Below are 21,786 nucleotides of genomic sequence, written 5' to 3'. Positions count from 1 at the left end.
TCTGTAAATGCTGTCATCAACTGAGGATGACTACTTCAGTGCAACGATCTTGAATTCCTGTTATTAACTTCCAAGTAGTTTTCCCCTCTCCAAGTATCTCCTCTCTTCTACCTTCCTCGCTGAATCTGTCATTCTGGATTCAACTCCGACTGACAGACTGTTGTAAGTAGTGAAAGACAGAGAGTGTGTATGTGGCGCTATCACGCCTGGCTGTGCTGTCTCCTCCCGGGCCGGCCAAGCCCGTCTAGACTGTAATCCAGGCCAGAGCGTCTCCTGGAGTAGACGGCGCTGCGGCGTGCTGGTTGACTTCCAGAACAATACAACATCCAAATCCAGCTCAGACAGAAAGTACCAGAATGTATTTCACACATTATTGCTCTGCATTAGATGCTTTCCAGCTAGTTCTCTCTGGCTGTAGAAAGTCTGGAAACTTGCTTGTAATTTTACAACATTTTCTGCTGAGTTGAAGAGCAGCATTAACGAACCAAGAGGGAATAAATGAAAGCGCTGTGATGTAGCTGAGGAAAGTCATAGAGAAGTCATGGAATTTTACATCAGGGCCACAGTGGGAACCCTGCTCTCACCGTTTCTCATCGTCTCTCTCATGATTTCTTTTGTTATCTGTCTTTTCTTTTTGTCCTGTATGTTTTTCAATCACTACATCCAAACCTCATCACCCCTGATGCCACACATCTCACCGCTGTCACATATCACAGTATCTCCCCCTGCGCTCCCTCGACCCTCGATGCAGCCACACTGCTGACGAGAATACGTCTCCATGGCAACTGTGACCAAGCCTAGACGCAGGGTCTGTGCGCTGGGGAGAAGTGCTGATGCCAGGGAGAATCTGTTTACTCACGCCAACAGAGACGCAGCTTGCACCTCAATAAAGCCGGGGATAGTTTTATTATAATAGCCTCCTCTGTCGATAGGAGCCAGCTTATTTACAGTGTTTACACTGTGGGCTCGGTGATGGGGAAACAGTGTGTGTCTGTGTGTGTTGTCATTGGTGGGGTTGGGGTGTACGCCAGGGTTGGGTATCAAGAGCTGGTTCTGAATTAAAACTGGTCCCAGTACAAGAATTGGCATAAAAGTGCTTTTTAATTCTACACTCAGCTGCTGGGCTTCCATGCGCACCAGTGCTTGCACATGCATAGTGTTTATAATACAGCATGTCAGATCAGAGAAAGGGTTTACTAGTGTGTGATTTTAACAAAAGACAAGGATGGTTCAGGGACATTTAATCACAAAAATAACTGAATGTGAGGAGACGTGATGACAAACAGCTTTTCCTTCAGCTGGGTACAAGAACGCAGAGTTTTCTAAGGTCCCCAGTAATGGTCATAATGCCCTACAATCACATAATGTTAGAACATCCAACTCAAAAAAAAAAGTCAATAGTGCCTGTCAAGATGGAGAGTGTTTTTATTGGTCTTTTCTCTTATCTCAACATCTACTCGATGGATTGGAACAAATTTGTGTACAGACTAGGGATGTCACGAGAACCGTTACTGGTACCAAGTCGATGCCAAAATTCTAAAAACGTGACGGTACTCTTTTTCTACACTTCCGAAGGTACCGTATGATGCCTGTAATCAGGGTCTGAAATTAACAAGCGCAAATGCGGGTAGATTTTCCGTTTGGTGAGGATTCACTCGTGTGTAAATTGCTGAACTGAAAAACTGATCAGACATCATTTATTGATTTGTTTGAGAAGAGGATTCACTCATGGGGGGAAAAAACTGAACTGAACAGAATTTCTATCTTTTGTTGTATATTGCTTAATCTCTGAAAAGTGGTGCTTTTTTATTGTCATCAAAATATAACATTAGCATTTTAAATAAATATTTAATGGTCTAATGGTCTGTCACCGTGTCAGTGAATTTGCTCACTCGGGACGCTTCTGGCCGCCAGCAAACAGCCTTCAGGCCCCACCTGTCATGCCCCTCGGCTTCTGATGTCGACTCAAAAGTCCCCCTTTACTCTGTTAGATACGAAGCGGATGTATTTCACTGATGGGAACGGATTTATTTCTCTTATTCACTGCTTTGTTCTCACTAACGCCGCTCTCTCTCTTCAGTCACTCTATAGTTTCCTCAACCATCGCTGCTCTCTCTCTTTCTCGGCTTGTTGAGCTGTGGAGGAGTGCCACCTTTGAATGCGGTGTGTTTACAAACAGCAAACGGTTACATATTATACCTTTAAACATGTTAGCATTGTCATTGTTAGCATGCTGACAATAGCATTTAGCTCAAAGCAACACTATGCTTTCGTAGTGCAGCCTCACAGAGCTGCTAGAATGACTGTCGACCTTTAGACTTGTTTGACTGGTGTTGTGCTGTATGTGTTTCCCAAACTGGAAAAGCCAATAAGAGCTTTATAGACAGGATTAATATTGAGGACAGAAAAATTGCAACAAAATTGGCAACAAGCAGGATAGAAGCAGCTTCTTTGATCAACATGACAGCCTGTCCCAGCAACTACTGCAGCTTCTGTGTCCACTGAAAATGACTTTACTGATTTGTCAGGACAAAATAACTATAATAATGAACCCAATTTCAGACTGAATAACAAGCCTTTTTCACGGCAGACATTTTGACTTGTCGAAGTAGGAGAAGTACAGGTGTTACTAATGAAATTAACAATGGCTCTGTTCTATTCAAGTAAGCTGTGACAGATTGACAGTGAGCCAGCATGCACAATACCAGGACCCTGAAACTGACGCAGTAAATGGAATTCAGACATCACTCATTTTATTGTTTGCACCTGTGCTTTTCCTACTATGACACGTCAAAATGTCGTGTGTGAAACGGCTATGATGTGAGTTTTTTTAGGAGCGCAAATCTGCTGATATTAGAGGTGAATTTGGCTTTTAAAATATTTTTGTCTATTTTCTTGCTCAGATAATAGAAGAAGGATCGAACAAGATAAGATAAGAGGCAGAATCCATAAGATGAATGCAGAATTAAATCAGGATCGATAAAACGTAAAGGATACCCAACCCCAGGGCACACATATGGTCCTGCAGTGTTGCCACTGACCTTGCAGGGCGTCATTAGAGGTCAGCCATGCCTCCATCCATCTCCGTCAGTCTCCATAAGTCCTGCTCCAGTCTATTCGTCCCAGCTGCTCTATTGTCCTCTGACGGCCACATGACTCTGAGCGACCTTCACACCCACACACTATCTGATAAAGCACGCTCACTATAGGCACATCTAGATCACAGTGACAGGACACAGACAGGCCTACACTCACAAACCTACTTATTGTTTTAGCCTTTAATAATAAAATACTCCTCACAGCCGTCACTGGTTCAGACACAATGAGACCAGATAAAGGCCCAATTTTTTTGATTGGTGAAATGCCACTTAAAAAGGTATACAAGTACAATCTGATGGCTTGAGTACTTTCAAAATGGCACTGATTCGCGTTTTTATAGGAAATTTATAATCATTGTATTTTGGTATTTTGTTATTGTATCCTTTGACCATCAAAATAATAATAATAATTTTGTCAGTGATGTCATGGGCAGAAAGTCTATCTGCTATTAAAGGAACAGTGTGATGCATTTAGGGGGATCTATTGGCAGAAATGGACTAAAATATTAATAAGTATGTTTTCTTAATCCTGCAGTAGGCAGAATGTTTTTGGCTTCATTGGGCAAAAATGTGATAATAACCTTGCAGCATATTGTCATTCAAGTGTTCTGAGAGAAAACTAGACTTCTGCACTTCCTCATGGCTCTGTTGTCAGGCTTTAAAAATCTAAATCGGGAGACTTTGACCAATCACAGGTAATTTCAGAGAAAGCGTTCCTCGTGAGCGTTCCTGTTGGCTGTGCTCTGGCTGTTGGGCGGTGCTTTGTACTTCCTCAACTTAATCTCATCATTTTACAGCTAAACAGTACACTACAAGATGTTTCTGAAAACATTTGAGGCGAGAAATTGATTCATATTTGATCAGTGCTGCCTAGTTTGACCGTTTAATCGAAGTTCACGAGTGATTGACAGCTGCTCAGAGACAGAAGCTAGACAGCAGACTCCAGATCAGCTCTTACTGCTTTGCCTCAGCCAAGCATTTCTAAAATGGCTCTAGATCTGACATTTTGACCCGATGATAAAGTCAGGAGATCACCAGAGTTGCTACAGTTCATCCTGAGATGGACATTCTTCATGGCAGTCCTTCCAATAGTTTTTGAGACTATTTCACTCACAACTACAAATGTTAACCTCATGGTTGCACTAGAGGAAAAGTGGATCACCAAAGTCAGTAGGATTCTTCCTCCAATTTTCATGGCAATCCATCAAATTGTTTAGACATACCAGTCTAGACAAAAGTGGTGGACCGACAAACCCTCCCACAGACAAACATTGCCATTCCCGGAGCCAGCGTATGGCTAGCACGGCTAAAAAAAAACAATTAAATATGCCGTCATACTGCAGCTAGGATTGGTGACATGATCCCTCGCGGATGCTGGTTGTCATACTAATACAATACACTTTCCAGCACATGAGGTTTCCTGTTGTACAGCAGTCAGAACTAGCGAATGTCAGAGCAAGCCATGGAAGGTTAAACAGAACTAAAAAAAATACTCCTAACACTACTAAACACTAAAACCAAAGCTAAATTGCTTTATAAACACAATTAAAGATACAGATGTGTATGGGTTATGCTAGTACTGTATATTATGTCACTTAATACTGTTGTTATTTCACATGTGTCACGAATTTCACATCACTGTTATTATCATTTTGTAAGCTTTTGCAAATCCAAAATGGACTGCTTCTTTCAAAAAACATTCTGGTTCCCATATCGTAACATTAATTAACAGTGATTTCTTGATGCTTTAGAAAGTTACTCACACGGAGAGATGAAGTGCAGCAACACAACAACAGATGGAAAACTCGCAGATAGATCAATAGTCATCAGCACCTATAGACCTTAACCCCCACTAACTATTACACCACCAGATAACCTGTCCAGTGACAACAGCGCCTTCCCGCACTGTCTCCGCTGACAGATGCACCCGTCCATAAACCTTCGACCGAGACAACTGCTGCCGGGAGAGACTCCAGGAAATGAAACAGCTGACAATAAAACTCTTCTGTCTGTCTGCCCTCAAACACACTCCTGTCAAATAAATCCAAGGCGGCCGCTCCTCTGGATCCGTTTACAGGGGAGGTGGCGACCGTTCTCTGACAGCTGAAGACGGATGGGTTTAGTTTATGAGCGGGTCCAGATGTCCGGTGCTGTCTGTCTGGTCTCTATCCAAGATTAGTTTTAATTAGCACTAACTGTAGGATGAATCCATGGGTCTCCAGACACACTCGTACACTGGTCAAGAAGACGGCAAGGCGTAAGGCAGGTGATGTGGTTGTGTGTGTGTGAAGTTGTAGGTCAATAGGTGGAGGTGTACATCCATTCTGATTTATGAATGAATTATAAGTGAGCACAGAAGGAATATTTTAATTAGGACTGTAAAAGTAAACGAGTTGCTATTTTTAGGTTGTAGCGGGCTCTGTTTTAGGGTGAAGATACTGGCATCATAAGAGACTAGAAAACCTAAAGAATCCATCGGTACCATGTCATACTAGCTTGTCGCGAAGGAGGTTAAATAACGCTCCAAACTGACATAAAATTTTGGCGAGGAAAACCTGTCATGGACATTTTCAAAGGGGTCCCTTGACCTCTGACCTCAAGATATGTGAATGAAAATGGGTTCTATGTGTACCCACGAGTCTCCCCTTTACAGACATGCCCACTTTATGATAATCCCATGCAGTTTGGGTCATAGTCATAGTCATAGTCAAGTCAACACACTGACACTCTGACAGCTGTTGTTGCCTGTGGGCTGCATTTTGTCATGTTATGTTTGATCATATCTTTTATGCTAAATGCAGTACCTGTGAGGGTTTCTGGACAATATTTATCATTGTTTTGTGTTGATAATTGATTACCAATAATAAATATATACATACACTTGCATAAAGCAGCATATTTCCCACTCCCATGTTGATAATAGTATTAAATACTTGACAAATCTCCTTTTAAGTTACATTTTGAACAGATAAAAATGTGCGATTAATATTTGATTAATCGCGATTAACTATAGACAATCATGCGATTAACCGCGATTAAATATTTGAATCGCCTGACAGCCGTAATTCTAATACCATTCAAACACAGAGCAACATGACTTTGCAGTTGTCCTTTTTTTTCTGTTAAACTGAAACATTATATCACAGTGTTGGATTTGATATGTGTTTTAGTCCACGCAGCACTATACAGTAAAGCACTCCAGCTCTGCTTACCTCAGCCAGGCTGCCACTCTTCTCCAGTACTAACTGGGGGTCGGCTAATGGGATTATGTGGGTTGGAAGCCCTCATAAATGAAGTCCCCGGTGAGGAGCAGGGAGCCCCAGCTATCCCTTAACCCTCTTTAAAGCCTCGCCTTTCACAGTCAGTCAGACAGCCGCGCTAAGACTGCACCGGCTCTGCTGCCAGTGTGCTTAGAGGAGCTGTGCTCGAGGCGCTGGCTGATGTAACACGCACGGCATTTCCCTTTGTAGCAAAAATGAAATTTATATTCATCGTTCTTTTAAGATTTATTCCTGAAGCAGTCGGGCTTTATTACATTGCACTAGTGAGGCAGACGGGGATGGGTGAAGAAGGCCACGGGTCACATGCGAACACAGAAAGTCATAAGGTTGGGTTAGACTGGTTTGCTGATATTGGGCTGTTTTTTAACCGTCATACATCTGCCAGTCATTGTCATCCAGTCGGTAAATATCTTCCTATAAAGCTAGGGTCGGTAATGTTGAGGAACTAGCAAGTGTACACTAGATTTGAAAAATTATCCAACCAAAACAAACAAGCAGCACTCGCTCAAAAAGTCCCTAAATCTAGCCAGAAAGTCGCCAAATCGGCAACATTGACAGTGCATCCCTTCAGGCCTCCCTCCAAAGCCACTCCCCCAAAATGATCATTATGAATGTAAAGAATGAACATGGCTATTGTTAGTACTCACAGCTGTCAAGCTAGCAGCTTGTGGAAGAGTCCGGTGACTCGCAATGAGAGCACACACAGAGTGCGCTCTGTCAGGTAGGGCTGAATGAACCCAGCCCTAGCTTTGAACTAGTAGATCATAGTAATGTTGCATACAGTACTTAAATGAATGAATGAAGAAATAACATCAACAACAACAAAACATCTCAGATCTTTCATGGCGCTCAGGTTTTTGATGAACCCACACACTTCAGATGTTTTTATTTCAAGGTTTTTGTTTTGTGTTCTTTAGTTTTTATATCCTCCTCCTGATATTTCATTGAGTTACATTTTTCATGATTACAATGACAAAATAAACTTGAATTTTTGACTGTAAGATTTGTTGCAGCTGTTCATAAAGTACCAGTCGTAGCAATGATAGTGCTGCCTCTTGCTTCAGTAGTATGTCAGATTTTGGGGGTTTAATATGATAAAAGTGTTTAAATTTAAGATAATGACCACTGGCTCGAATATTGACTTTTGGCAGCTACAATAAAAACCTTCAAATACCATACAGATCTTAGTATATTGTCTTGTATATACGGTCACATTTTATAATACCCATCATTTATAAATTGATAGTTAATTGAACGTAGTTAATAGTTATTTTACTGTTAACCAACAATGATAAATAATAATGTTTACTAATTATTAATAATGCTGTAATTTCAGTTATTTTATCAGTAGTTTTGTTGTATGAAATAATTAATTTATAAATGATATATTGCATCATAGCTGATGCATAGCTGTAATCATTTCATAATTATTAGCAAATATAATGTATACATAATAATATAGTATATTAAATATTATAATGTGTGCAACAATAAACTGTTATGTAATAACTTTTATAACTTTTTTTTCATTTCTTATAATTAGTAAATACTATTAATTATAATTTAATGGTTTGTTAACAGTAAAATAACAGTCATCTAAATTTTAATTAACTATCAGTGTACCATTTATAAATGATGGTTATTATAAAGTGTTACTGTATATACTTACAAGACGTCAGAATTTTAAATATTACGTATCTCCCCTTACAATCTGAATCATCTGCCGCAGAATGGTTGCAGAAATTGTAGAAGAGCTGTATCTTGGATCCTGTTTCTGCAGGTTCTGTCAAAAGTGTAGTTATATCTGGTTGATGCTCACTGACAGTGTGTGTGTGTCCAACTTTTTTTTCCTACAGAAACGTGAGCTCAGACGGGGCAGAGGCTCGGCGCAGACTGAGGGAATGCGAGGGACTGGTGGACGCCCTGCTGCACGCTCTCCAATCAGCTGTAGGGAAGAAAGACATGGACAACAAGGTAAAGCGTTTGATTAAAACCCACTAAGACACACATTCATCCTAGAGACGTACCATGATGACAACGTCCCTGTCTCTCTCTTCCCTCCTTAGTCTGTGGAGAACTGCGTTTGCATTATGAGGAACCTGTCCTACCACGTCCACAAAGAGGTGCCGGGCGCCGAAAGGTTCGTGGACCCCTCGGCGCCACAGGCCCCCGGCTCAGCAGGACCACAGAGAAAGAAGAAGGACGACGCCGGCTGCTTCGGAGGCAAGAAGGCCAAAGGTGAGAAGGAGGAAAGAGGGAGACAGATACAAATGTGATGAATCAGAATCGTAAACTTGAGAAATTCTTTCTGCCTCTTCAATGAAACACCTGCTATTGCTAAATTAATAATAGTAGAAAATTGTGATTGTGATTTTTTTTTGATTGCGTAACAGGCAGCTAATTAGAAAAGTTTCTCATCATATACAGTAAGCTCTTTATAGAACATTTTGTTTAAATGATTGGTAGGCGCTGCATGTGGTGGTTTTATTGTCCTTATTATTTTTCCTTTTGCCTCCTTTTAATTGTTTTTCATGGAATCTGTAGGATGTGAATAGAATTGACAGAGAGCAGGGCGCTTATTCAAACAGCTGGATTGCACAGATACCATTCTTTCCTTTGTTGTCCTCCTCCTCTTTGTTGTATCTCACTTCATTGTTGGTTTTATAAATGAGCGCTGGGCTCACAAAAATCCCCTCTGACAATGACTGTGTTATTAGAAAATGTGAAGTAATCTGTCACATCTTATGCGCATATAGACTCTATACTTTGGATGTCTCAAATGCAATTCTCCTCTCTTGGCATTCGCATGAAAACAGGGTTTAAATTTTACAGTTATGCAACGAATGAGCCAGGAAACAGATATAGAAAAACTTGTTCAATCTCTTCAAATTGTCAATATTTTAATAAATTACATTTAACAACTCAACTTCAACCACATTGCCCGACCATTTGGTTTGTATATGTGATTTAAAACGCTCATAGAAATACTAAAAACAGTAAGATATCACCTTCAGGGACACTTTAACCAACTAATGTAAAACAACAAATCACAGCCGTCTAGATGAAAACTGTCAAATAGAGAGTAATTCATAACAATAACACATTAAAGAGGACCTATTGTGCCTATTTTCATGTGCATACTTATATTTTGGGTTTCTACTAGAACATGTTTACATGCTTTAATGGTCAACAAGACAAGAGTATATGTCTGGACCTTGAACGGTCAGTCTGTGAATTTGTGGCTAAATTGTTACACAAATAGTCAGTGGTCATGTCTATAATGCTAAATCCAGCGGTACATGTCCACCAGGTCCGGTTAGGAAACTAGGGGACGCTCTGTTCCACTCAAGTGGCGTTCAATTGGTGACGTTCCCTATCGTGGAATGGACTTGATTGGTCCCTGGTTTACTGCTCGCCGTTTCAAACAGGAAACAACATGGCGGCCTGCTCGTAAACTTTCTGTTATTCCGTCTAAACAATCCACCAAAATCTACTTCTGAAAGCATGTTAAGCAAGAAATAGGCGATGCCACTGCTGAATCTGGTTTCATTTTAGAACTAGATCGCTTAGTTTGAGAGCTTGATCCGAAGTTTCGTGAGCCAGACGTGTCGCGCTGGACTGGCTCATTAGCATAAAGGTCTGTTCCCCTCCGTTTCATTTTGAAAGAGCAACGACCAATGAGGAAACTCCAAGACTCGGCCGTCCAATCGTGTAACTTCATCACTCTGTCAGTCACTCAGTGCCAGACTTTTGTGTTTGTAGGGCTGGCCCTCTGCGGTCCAGCCAAAAAAACGCTTTACTTTTGTCATACCGGCTGTGTTGCAGCACTTCTCCAGCTCCGCTCTAATTAGCTTTGTTTGAGTGCGTGCCGAACTAGCCGTTATGCAAATGTATTACTTGGTGACATCACCACGTAACGGAAGAAAAGGCGGGATTTCAAGCGAGGCGTTTAAAGCAGTTCAGGAGCAGTGTTTCTGTGGGGAGAGAGGAACTCCCTTTGGCCTAGACTTTGTAACTTTGCAGACCTTTTACATGCACAAAAGAACTTTATAACACACTAAAGGAAAGGGAAAAAAGCACAAAAGCATAATAGGTCCCCTTTAAATTTTACATTGGACCAAGCTACCGCACCATAAAGGAGTGATGAGTCAGTTTGTGTATTTACTGTCACAGTAACCTCTTAGCTTCAATACAAGTCTACGATGAGACATGTGTGTTCCACCGCTTGTGTAACGGACACGCATCGCTGCGCCGTCTGCTGCGTCAGGAGTTTTTTTTCGCCGTTATTGGTTCTCCTTAACAGATGTGCCGTGTACGCACGTGTCGCCAGCGGCGTCTTAATCAGCATCCTCCCAGGCTGTTAGCTAAACGACACTGTTATCTCCCCGCTGTACAACATTAATGGCTGCCGTTAATCAGTCAGCCAATGAGGTGCGACCACCAGCCGTTGACCCTTGACTTCTAACGACCCATCGGAGAACCTTTTTCGGTTCAGGGGTCAGGAGAACACGGTGGCTTTAACATGTATACACAGTCATAAAGACACCAATTAAGCACATAAACACGTTCACACATGCATTCACAACACACACACACACACACACACACACACACACATGCACACACGCTTTGAATAATGAGAAATGTTTAGCTGCTGCAGACCCTGAAGGTGTTCTTTGAAAAGAGGAGGCTCAGGTACAGAAACATTAAACGCGGCTATAAAGGAGCATGGAGGCGGGTAGTTAAGCAACACTGTCGGCAGTATGCTTGGTAATTTGTTACCTTAAGTAGGCTAAGTTTGGCCTCCTCTTCAGTTTAATGTCACATTCAGTATTAAATATACCATTATGCTTAACACGCGCTCAGCAGCTTTGTTTTAGCTAATAAACAGGCTGATTCTTGCCTGTTGTTCTCGTCCCTTTGAGCACATTTCTGTTCTTTTCTATTTTAATGACAGTTTGTTGTGTCGCTGTGACTCTCTATCCTGCCCTCCTGTCTGACAATAAAAGCCGATTACTTTCTTTCTCAGCTTTTTCTTTCTTTCTCTTTTGCTAGCTTATCTTCATATCTTTTCCTATTTTCCTTTATGATTCACACTTTTCTTTCTCCCTCTCCCTGTCTCTCTAAAATGCCGTCCCACTAATGCCAACTCTTTGAGCATGCTTCTCAGAGAACACCTATGGACTGCTAATGGCTTCCCATCTAGCCTCTTTTCCATCTCAAAAGTACTCCTTCCTTTTCCTCTCTCTGCACTCTCCTTCTTTCTCTATTTTGTCCCCCCCCTCCCCTGCACTCTTTCACTCTCCCAATTCAGTAAAAGATGACTTCTTTTTTGTGAAACTGTTCATCTATTGCACAGCTTCTTGACACGCGCGCACACGTCTTTTTCACCATGCCTCTTCTCTCTTCTCCCTGCTCTGTGTTTTTTGGCATTGCCGCTGCTTCCTTGGCTAACTATAGAGGAATGGTTTAATCAAGGTGAGTGTCCCCCCTCAACCCTTCTCACTCACAGCTCTCCTCCCCCCTCCCCTTCCTCCTCTCCATCCTCCTTCTCCTCCTCATCCTCCTTCCCCCTGGCTGTAGAATGTAGTTAGAAGTAGTTTTGGGTGTCCTCCAAAAACCTGAGAAAGTTCCAAGGACTTCAGAAAATTGGGGTGTTTCACTCATTCCACATGCATTCCTTCACCATGTCTACATGAGTATTTTGGGCCCTGTTCAGACCTGGTATTAACATGCGTCCTGAGCGATCCGATCACAAGTGGACAGCTTCAAATACGTCCGTTCAATACGGATACAAGCAGGACATCAGTTGAGTAGGCGGTCCTTAATGTGGCCCAGGACACACTTGCGTACACACTGCTAAAAGAATGAGGCCATATGCGTCCCAGACCACCTCTGAATGTGGTCTGAGCGATCGGATCTCAATGCGTCCTCATTGCGTCTTGAGTGCATTCACACCTGTACTTAGAGCAGTCCACTTGTAATCCGATCACCCAGGACGCATGTTAATGCCAGGTCTGAACAGAGCCATAGACTCCACCCCCTCCCAATCTGCACAGTTTAGAATATAATTAGTTCTTCCTCTAAGATAGGGTGAAAGGTAAAGGTGATGAAACTTGATGAAACAGGTAAGTCCTTAAATCGGGATGTGAAGTAGAGCTTGACTAATCAAAAGAGTCAAAGATGCAGTAATGACAATTAAAACCTGAAATTTCTTTTGTCTGAATCAATGATTGGACTGAGGCGTACACTGTACAGCCTTTTCAGATAAGACTAATCCCAGCAGCTACGACAAACTGCTACTTGCTGTATCTAGCTTGAGCCCTTCACAGATCCCTTTGTGTTGTGTTTAAGCATAGATGTCAAGCTCTGCTCCAGACCCCGTTAGTGTGTGTGTGTGTGTGTGTGTTCGGTTTTGTGTGTGTTTATAGAGGCTTTGAATGACATGGATTATTGATACTGAAACAGATTTGTATTTGAAGCTGCCATTGCCAAGATTTTGTGCCACATTTTGCTATCCTCGAAGTTTGGGGCTTTCCCTGCAAACATGTAGTTGTCACAAATAGTTCTTCACCAGTTTGCCTGAAAGGGATAGTTTGACAATTTGGGAAATATTCCTATTCGCTTTCTTGCCGAGAGTTGGGTGTCAAGATCGATACCACTCTCATGTCTGTGCATTAGCTATGAAGCTAGATGCAGAAATCTAGCAGCTTAGCTTCTATAAAGATTGGAAGTGGTGGAAACAGCTAGCCTGGCTCTGTCAAAGTCGTGTCACCTTTATACAGAGTCATGCTAGATGTTTCTCTCATCTTTCAGTTTTAAAGGTTAACCGGTATTTTTCAACCTGGACCCTATTTTTCCATGTTTTTGTGTCTAACTGGCAAATGGGGACAACATTTATAAAACTGGTCCAGCATTGAGGGGAAACGAGGTAACCAGCAGCCGCAAAACGAGCTGCACACTGTCCACTAAAAGTGCTTGTTTTTGCCACTGACAGGCTCAGATAGTTATAAGAAGTGTCTGACAACATTATGGAAAGGACCGTACAGAGAAATAAAACATTTCCCTTGCTTTGGCTTGATCCAGTCTGTTTGTTATTGTGTCCAAATCCCGCTCAAGTCTCATTATGAAAGTTGAATATAAATCTTTGAGATAACACCAAGCTACGCTTTCTGTTCTCAACACAACAAACCCCCTGCCTGGCCAGCATTCACGTTTCCACCATGGATATATTCCACTATTCCACCGTTGTCTTCCAGCAACACGTCACCTCGTCACATTTCAGATTTCTCCTTGAGCGAGACTCTTTCCATAATGTCAGACACTTCTAACTAAAATCAGAGCCTGTCATTGCAAAACAAGCACTTTTAGTGGACGTAAATGACGGTGCCAGGTTGCCCCAATAGGATAACATTGCAGCCAGTGAGCAGCTGCTGTCTACAGCACTCTCCCTCAACACTGGACCAATTTCAGTAATTGTTGTTCCTATTAGTCAGTTAGACATAAAAACATGGGAGAAAAGAGTTGAAATATACCAAAGTTATGCTGGCTGTAGCGTCATATTTAGCATACAGCGCAGATATTGATCTGATAATCTGATTGTGTCAAAGTGTATGAAGAAAAAATTGGGAGTGCTGCACTGGGTCAGGAGACTGTTGAAAATGTTGAAATTAAAAGACCATGTGCTCTTCAAGGATGGGGCAAGTAGTCAAATAAAAGTAAAGGAACGGTGACTGTCCAGCTTACTTTGAAAGGAAGTCCTTGGCATATGATGGCAGTCTGGCAAATTTCTGAGCTACTCAGATTGTAAATTAAAAATCCTTTATTCAGACATGAATATTACCCACCAACGCGTTTCGACTCAACAAGTCTCCATCAGGGTGTTCCTTTCAAAGTAAGCTGGACCGTGACTGTTCTTTAAAAGTGTATTTCCCAAAATGTCCAACAAAAGCAATGTTGGTGTTCTGCATTTTGAATGAGTGGCAGGGCCAGTTCATCTTTTTGTCTCTGTATCCCTGTACTGTGCCACGGGCATGTCCATGCGTATGTGAGATGACCATTAGTCACCCACATCTCCTCCTTCTCCATTTCCCCTCTTCCACTGCATTACAGTTACAGTGGGAACGTGTATGTCTGTGATTGTGGAAGGAAGGTGTATGCAGTTATATGTTCGTACATGTGTGGCCTTGCGCTCATACAGTAGGTTTCCGGTATATATGCCAATTCATCTTTGCGAACACGCCGGTGTTCTATAGCCATTAGCGGACAGTGTGGAATTTATGTGTGTGCTACATATCACGCTTCTAGCTCTGTGCACATGCAAACATTCATGCTTTTTTCGGTGGATGTGTAGACCTGGATTAGACCGATATGTCAACTGGAGAGGTTATAGAAAAGGATGCAGTTCAGTTATGATGAACCATGAAATTGGTTACATTTTAAAGACACTGAATATGAGCTATTGGCATCTTCAGTCTAAAACTATTTATATCAGCCTTCCATATTGGTCTAACCCAGGTGTCAACAACATCGTCCTTTTATAATCCAGTTGTTTTTAGGTTATGACACTGACTTCGTCTTCCCTCCTCTCTCCTCTACCCAGGCAGGAAAAACGGCGAGAACGACAAAAACTACGACACGTTGGATCTGCCCAAGCGCTCAGAGCCGTCAAAAGGTAGGCCTCGCCTGTCAAGCAAAACATCCCTCCGTTAACCCTTTCGCTCCTGAGGGAGAATATCTGGAAAATAACTCGCCTCATTTAGATGTGATAGAAGACAGAGAGGAAACGAGTCAGGCGTTGTACAGCGAGGCTGTTGAAGACACGTGATTGGTTTGGTTGGAGGCAGGTCAGGTGTGTTGGTCAACAGAAGCGTGGGAGGCCTGACGGAGAGGGAGAGAGGGAGAGAGAGAGAGAGAGAGAGAGAGGCAGCAACTCAGCTTTGTTTGATGGTTTTGTGCCTTCACTGTGACAATTGTTGGCAGCTTGTGAGAGCATCAACTCTGTAAGCCATCTTTTTGTTAAATACAACAATACACTGGGACACAAAAGGCGATAGAAAGGAGCCTGTTATTATTGTATACTGAGCTCTATCAAGTTTGTGACTAAATGGAATCCATTGTTTCATCTGTTGCATTGTGCTGTGCTACAATGCATGGGTGACTGCTGGGCCTAGGAGTGGGCGATATGGACAAACTCTTCTGTCACATTATATGTAATTTAACTGAAATAAGCGCCAAAATAATTAGTCGAATTAATTGATTAGTTGATGGACAAAAAAATCTGCCACTATTTTGTTAATCCATTCGTTCTTTTCCAAGCAGAAATGCCAATCATTTTCTGGTTCTGGCTGTTCTGTTGTAAGGATTTGCTCTGTTTTATATAATTGAGAATTGAATAGCTTTTTGTTTTAGACTGTTGGTCGGACAAAACATTAGTACAGATTAAACACACAAGATGTCATGTGTTAATTTGTGAAAGGTTCTCTGTATAACATTCAGAGTATTAATATAGCAGCAAACAACTAATTGCTATATATAAAGATATAGAGGAGTAATGTCTACCTGAGCAGAGAATGAAGTCACACTCCTTTTGTGTGTGTGTTGTAGTCCGAGCTTCTCCGAGCTTTGTTTACATGGCCGGGCCGGCCGCGCGCGCTTTTAGTGCAAGAGAGTGTGCCCTCCTGGCTAGTTCACGACCGCCACTCTGTACTGCTCTGCTGTACTCTACTGCACTGTTGCCATTGTTTTCACTGTAGGAGCTGGAGCCTATAGAAATTATTCCAATCTCGCATTTAGCACCTTTAATTTTAGAGTCGCTGATAGGTTGATTTTATCCCCTTTGTACAGAGCCAGGCTTTCCAGTCTTTGTGCTAAGCTAAGCTAACCCGGCTGCTGACCTTAGCTTCCTATTTACCATACAAACATGAGAGTGGTGTCAATTTTCTCATCTAACTTTCTGCCAAAAAGCAAATCAGCACATTACCAAAATGTCAAGGTATCCCTTATTGAAAATAGAGTGCTCCAGGGATGACGTATTTTTGTAGGCCAACCAGGAAGTTAGCATCGCCTTGGGTTCCCTCGACAAAAACCCAATAGGATTTTTCCATTGGATTTTGGGTTATTGCAGAAAATAAGTTCTGTGGCAAACACAAGTTTATGATACGTAGACAAAACGTTAAAATCTCTTCATCTTGTGTTAACCACAGACCTTATTACAGGCATCTAACTAAAAACCCATTGACTTCCAGACGAGGGAACCGGAAGTACTAAAATGCTAACTCATTTCTTGGTTTTAGGACTCATTCTTGTAGCACTCTATAACCGTTAGTTGCAACCTCATATGGGATGTTTATACAGTAGATAAATCAACTAGATATTGATGCCTGTGTTTAGGTAATCTAGTGATTTAAAGCTTCAGTAGGCAGTATATTTTTGGCATCATTGGGCAAAATTTCCATAATAACCTTTCAGCATATTGTAATTCAAGTGTTCTGAGAGAAAACTAGACTTCTGCTCCTCCTCATGGCTCTGTTTTCAGGCTTCTAAAATCTAGCCTGTGACGGGAGACTTTGACCAATCACAGGTCATTTCTTTGAGAGAGTGTTCCTATGGGCTGTGCTCTGGTCATGTGACCAGAACTTGTCGTTCCTTCACCAGATTTCACAATGGCGGCGGCGTCACAAACTTTCTCATTTTACAGCTAAACAGTACACTACAAGATGATTCTGAAAACATTTGAGAAGAGAAATAGGCATTAACGTAACAGAATATTGATTCATATTTGATCAGCGCTGCCTAGTTTGACCGTTTGGTCGGAGTTTGCGAGTGATTGACAGCCGGCTCTCATAGACAGCAGACGGACAGCAGACCTCAGATCAGCTCTTACTGCTTGTCTTCCTCTGGTATGTGAAATCTTGCAGATGCCGTTAGGAGCACCGGAGGACCAGAGGCCGTTTTATAGAAATAACGTTTTTTAATCATATTTGCTCCAATCTGGCTTACTTCAGCTTTAAATCCCTGACAAATCAAGGTACTCCATCACATTGATTAAAAAATCGTATAAATCCAATACTGACATAAAGCAGAAGGCCTGCTTGTTGATTTGGGTTAGCTACCTTGGAAAGATTAAGCACAGCTACCGTGGTATAAATGGCAAAGAAAATCTGCTGATATATATTTCCCCACTCTACCTGAGCCTACGAGCCATAGTGCTGCATCTGCAGCATTGGGCTTATTTTTGTAACATTACGATGTTGCAGAAATTGGATGTCAGCAGCACAAAAAAGGTGGATAGAAAGAGTTGTTATTTGAAAAGTTAAATGCACTGATCTCGGGTTCAAGTGTGCTTTTCTTGACCATATGCAGAGAATAGAAACGTTCTCCTCTCTTCCTGTAATTTGTGTACCCTACTGGTATACTTTTCCTGCTTATCTACTCATGTCTATAAATATTGTAGTATAACAGGGTTCCTATGCAGTATGGAAAAGTATGGAATTGGATTTTTAGTAATTTCCAGGTCAAGTATGGAAAAAAGAAAAGTGAGTATAGAAAAACATTTCTGTATCCAGACTGTTGCCTCTATTCTGTTTTCTCAAATTTAAAATTCAGAATTTCTCAAAATAAATAGATCATACAAGCAGCAGAGTGTTTCTCATGACATTCGGAGCAGCCAGTGCAGCCAAAATATTTACCACTGTGTGAGACAGCGTGGGCCAAAGCGAGCTTGATGTCGTCAAAAGCAAGCTATGCTATGCTGTACTGAACGCACATGAACGCACACATGATGAACTGTAACTAGCTCACCTCAGCTTGCCTGGTGCAGTGGTGACGTGCTGATACAAACTGAGGAGGTGTCATCCACTATGAAGTGCCTTGAAGGTCTTCAGCATCATCACATTATATTTATACCAAAAAATAAACTGTATTAGTGTTAAAATTACTGCCCGAATTTTTTGTGGACTGAGGGCTGGCTTGACAATCCCACATATAAAGCCTGGTTGGTTAAACAATTCCAAATGGGAAAAGAGAGCTGGATGCAAACTCTGGGTAAAATTGTTTGATATCTCACCTATGGGGGGGAGACACTGAAGCACTGTAGTCTTGTAACAGCATCCTCTTCACCCCGAGTCACAAAGTCAAATATGGGCTGAAAAATCTACAGACAAGTCTGGAAATTTGAGTTTGGAAAAGTATGGAATTTTGAAATGGAAAATGTGTAGGAACCCTGGAATAACGTGATCAGTGATGGTATTGGCAAACTGGCCACACGGAGGTTTAGTCTCCAGACTCTGCAACTGGCTCTATCAATAATGTGTGACTAAAGCGTGTGTATGTGCACTCATTCTCTCTTCGTTTTTTGGCACCTGACGGGCAGTTGTAACAGTCATAAGAGCAAATTAGTATGCAGCGCACGCGGCAGCACATCCGCACGGTAACAGAATGTGTATTTGCTTGTGTGTGAGTCCGTATAATACCTTCCTCCGTGGAGAGGTGTGTGTGTGTGTGTGTCCATCTGTCTAGTGGTGTCTGTGGAATTCGCCTGCACTTGTTACACACCCTTATGTGGTATTTACACATCAGCACCTTCATCAATGTCTAGTGGCAGGCACTCAAAGTCAATACCACTTCCTGTTTGACTGTTAATTAGCCACATTAACACGGCAAAGTGGGCTCTCATTAAACTAGATCACAATTAATTGCTGTGCTGTTCCAAGTTAAGCCGATTTCCCCTTTTTTTTTAACACTCCTAAAGTAAAAAATAAAGCAGATGAGCTCCAAGTATGAGGACTCACTGGGTGTTCATGGGTAAAAGCCAAGCTGACGTGCTGACATGCGACTTTGGATCTATAGTGGCTACAATTGCGGCGCGATTACGTTACACAATGTGCTAACAACACCCATCGGAGTTTTGAAGCCAGAGAAAGCAATTATCGTTATATAGGCCTAAATGTCAAACGCAGTTGAGATGTGTGTGTGTGTGTGTGTGTGTTCACGTCGGAGAGAGCGCTCGGCATTTTCTCGCGCGCTGACAGACAAATCACATTTGACGTTTATTAGCTCCACACAGAGGCGAGTAACAACAGCGAGGTGCATGGATAATAAGCTTAATCACTAGAGCGAAACACACATTGACTTTTAAAGCACATTTATCACTTCTTCCTCTTCAGGAAACATCGGAGGTGAAAGTGCCGGCGACTGCGAGACCATTAAAGTCATCGGGGTGGGGGGGGCCTTGTTTGTTTGTCTATGAAAATGTATGCTTGTTTGCGTTCAGGCACGTACTCCACCTTCCACCACCACCGCCACCACCGCATCCCCTGGTCATCTGTAGAGAGAGAGAGAGAGAGAGAGAGAGAGAGATAGAGAGAGAAGCTTTCACTTGGTGGCGATGGGTGAGGGAGATATGGGAGATTACATGTGTATCCGGGCCTGATCTGATGTCTGACAGAGGGAGGTCAACACCGGGACCAGGCTGGACCTGGCAGTGGGCAATGATTAATCTTTTTGTTTGTGTTTTCGGTGTGTGTGTGTGTGTGTGTGTGTGTGTCTGAGAAAGGGAAAGAACGAGAGAGAAAGCACAAGGCCTGATGGGTATTTCAAGTTGCACAACCGTTTTGAATACAGTACAGTTTGATCCATGAAGGTTGAAAGCAGTTTTCTTTAATTGGACAGAGTTTCTTGTTCCTAAGTTACCTGATTTTTTTGGCCATGTGAGGACAGAGGGACAAGCTGTAAACGCAACACTGACATATTATCACCTCATTAGAGTTGGAGAACAAACAGGCAACTTGCACATTTACACATCCAGATAGACACAGAGCAATGTTATTTATGTCATCTGGAGTCGTGTTTCTAGTCTCCAACATCTCCTGAGGAAAGAATATCGGTCTCTTTAGCTGCTAAATGCTCCACTATGTTCACCAGCTAGTCCCTAACTTTGACTGTGTGGCGTTTGGTGCTGGGCGGGGAGCGTACAGCGTCACTGCTCTGACTGGAAGTGAAGCTGAACGGTAAATTTGAGGGCTGTAAAACCAAAACAATGAGCTGAAAGCACTAAAACGCTCCATAGAGCTGAGGGGAACTGCAGAGTTGGGTGACATTTCTCTTTGGGGTGTCACTACAAGCGGAACCCCTTTTCACATTACATGTAGTCATTGTTCCATTGCTATTAAAAATATATTTATTGGTAAAAAAAAATTCTAAAGAATTTAGCATTTCCTCCAAGACTGTTACTCTCAGGATGGAGCACTAAAACAGGAAACTCAGATAGACAGATGACGTTTTTTTCCAAGCCTTTTTTCTTGAGTTGTTCCGATACCCGCATCGGAAATGTGTTTGATACCGCACAAAGTTCAGTATCGGGTATCGGCGAGAATGCCAGTCTATGCTTCGATCAGAGTGGAAAATCAAACAAGTAAAACTGAATAATAAAAAAAGTTCTATTGCATTCATGCTCTGTATTTGTCCATGTTTTACAGGGTTTATCCTGAGCCAGGCCATACAACAAAGATAGTACTCATATTACATCCATACATGGTCAGTCATAAACAGCTGTTAAATAATAATAATAATAATAACTTCTCACGCTGGTATCGGATCAGTACTCGGTATTGGGCGATAATGCAAGTTCAATCGGTATCTGGAAGGAAAAAATGGTATAAGATAAGATAAGATATTCCTTCATTAGTCCCACAGTGGGGCAATTTGCATCAGAACATCTCTACTTTTTTAGCTCCTTAAAGAAATAAAAAGACATTTTTTGGGGAAAATACACTTGTTCACTTTCTTGCAGAGTCTTAGATAAGAAGATCGATATCATTCTCATTTCTGTACAATAAGTATGAAGCTACAACCAGGAGACAGATAGCTCAGCTTAGCTTAGCATTAACACTGGAAGCAAGTGGAAACGGCGAACCTGGCTCTGTCTAAAGTATAAAAAAAAAATCGGTCTACCAGCACTTCTAAAGCTCAATAATTAACATTTTATATCTGGTTTGTTTTATCTTTTAAAACAGGGGGTTATGTGCTGGACTGTTTCTATTTCGCAGTGACTTCTTGTCTTCATCGTGAGGTTGCCAAACAACTATTGATCTAACTTTCTGGAAAAAAATCGAATAAGTGAATAATCGTATTTCCCTAAATGTTGACCTATTACTTTAAGACAAGCAGGTTGTGAATAATGAATGTCCCCTCTCGAAAGTGAAAGTAGTGTTATATTAATATTAATACTGCTGTTGACACCCAGACCAACCAAATGCAACATGGATTTCTTCTTAAAACAACTGACTTTAGCACCATGGACAGTGATTCGCCTCACGTCTTCTACCAAGAGCAAATGTTGGTTTCTGTTAACCATGACAAAGTAGTGTTAGTTTGAGAAGGAGCTGAAGCAAACCTGTATTGTGATT

At 41.8% G+C, this 21,786-nt stretch overlaps 1 protein-coding gene across 16 annotated transcripts in view; it reads left to right on the top strand.

The window, feature by feature from the left end:
• Positions 1 to 21,786, top strand: part of arvcfb (ARVCF delta catenin family member b) — a 302,038-nt gene that overhangs the window by 230,308 nt on the left and 49,944 nt on the right. For 13 of the 16 annotated variants that reach the window (XM_037778804.1, XM_037778802.1, XM_037778805.1 and 10 more), the window contains 4 exons: positions 8,236 to 8,353; positions 8,446 to 8,617; positions 11,840 to 11,857; positions 14,982 to 15,053. In XM_037778804.1, the coding sequence (XP_037634732.1) occupies positions 8,236 to 8,353; positions 8,446 to 8,617; positions 11,840 to 11,857; positions 14,982 to 15,053 (380 nt within the window). The remainder of the gene's footprint in view (positions 1 to 8,235; positions 8,354 to 8,445; positions 8,618 to 11,839; positions 11,858 to 14,981; positions 15,054 to 21,786) is intronic. The other 3 variants (XM_037778810.1, XM_037778808.1, XM_037778812.1) reach the window with 1 other exon arrangement.

This window comes from Sebastes umbrosus, chromosome 8, assembly GCF_015220745.1.
Source record: "Sebastes umbrosus isolate fSebUmb1 chromosome 8, fSebUmb1.pri, whole genome shotgun sequence".
Lineage (NCBI taxonomy): Eukaryota > Metazoa > Chordata > Actinopteri > Perciformes > Sebastidae > Sebastes > Sebastes umbrosus.
This window is presented reverse-complemented; position numbering and strand designations above follow the sequence as displayed.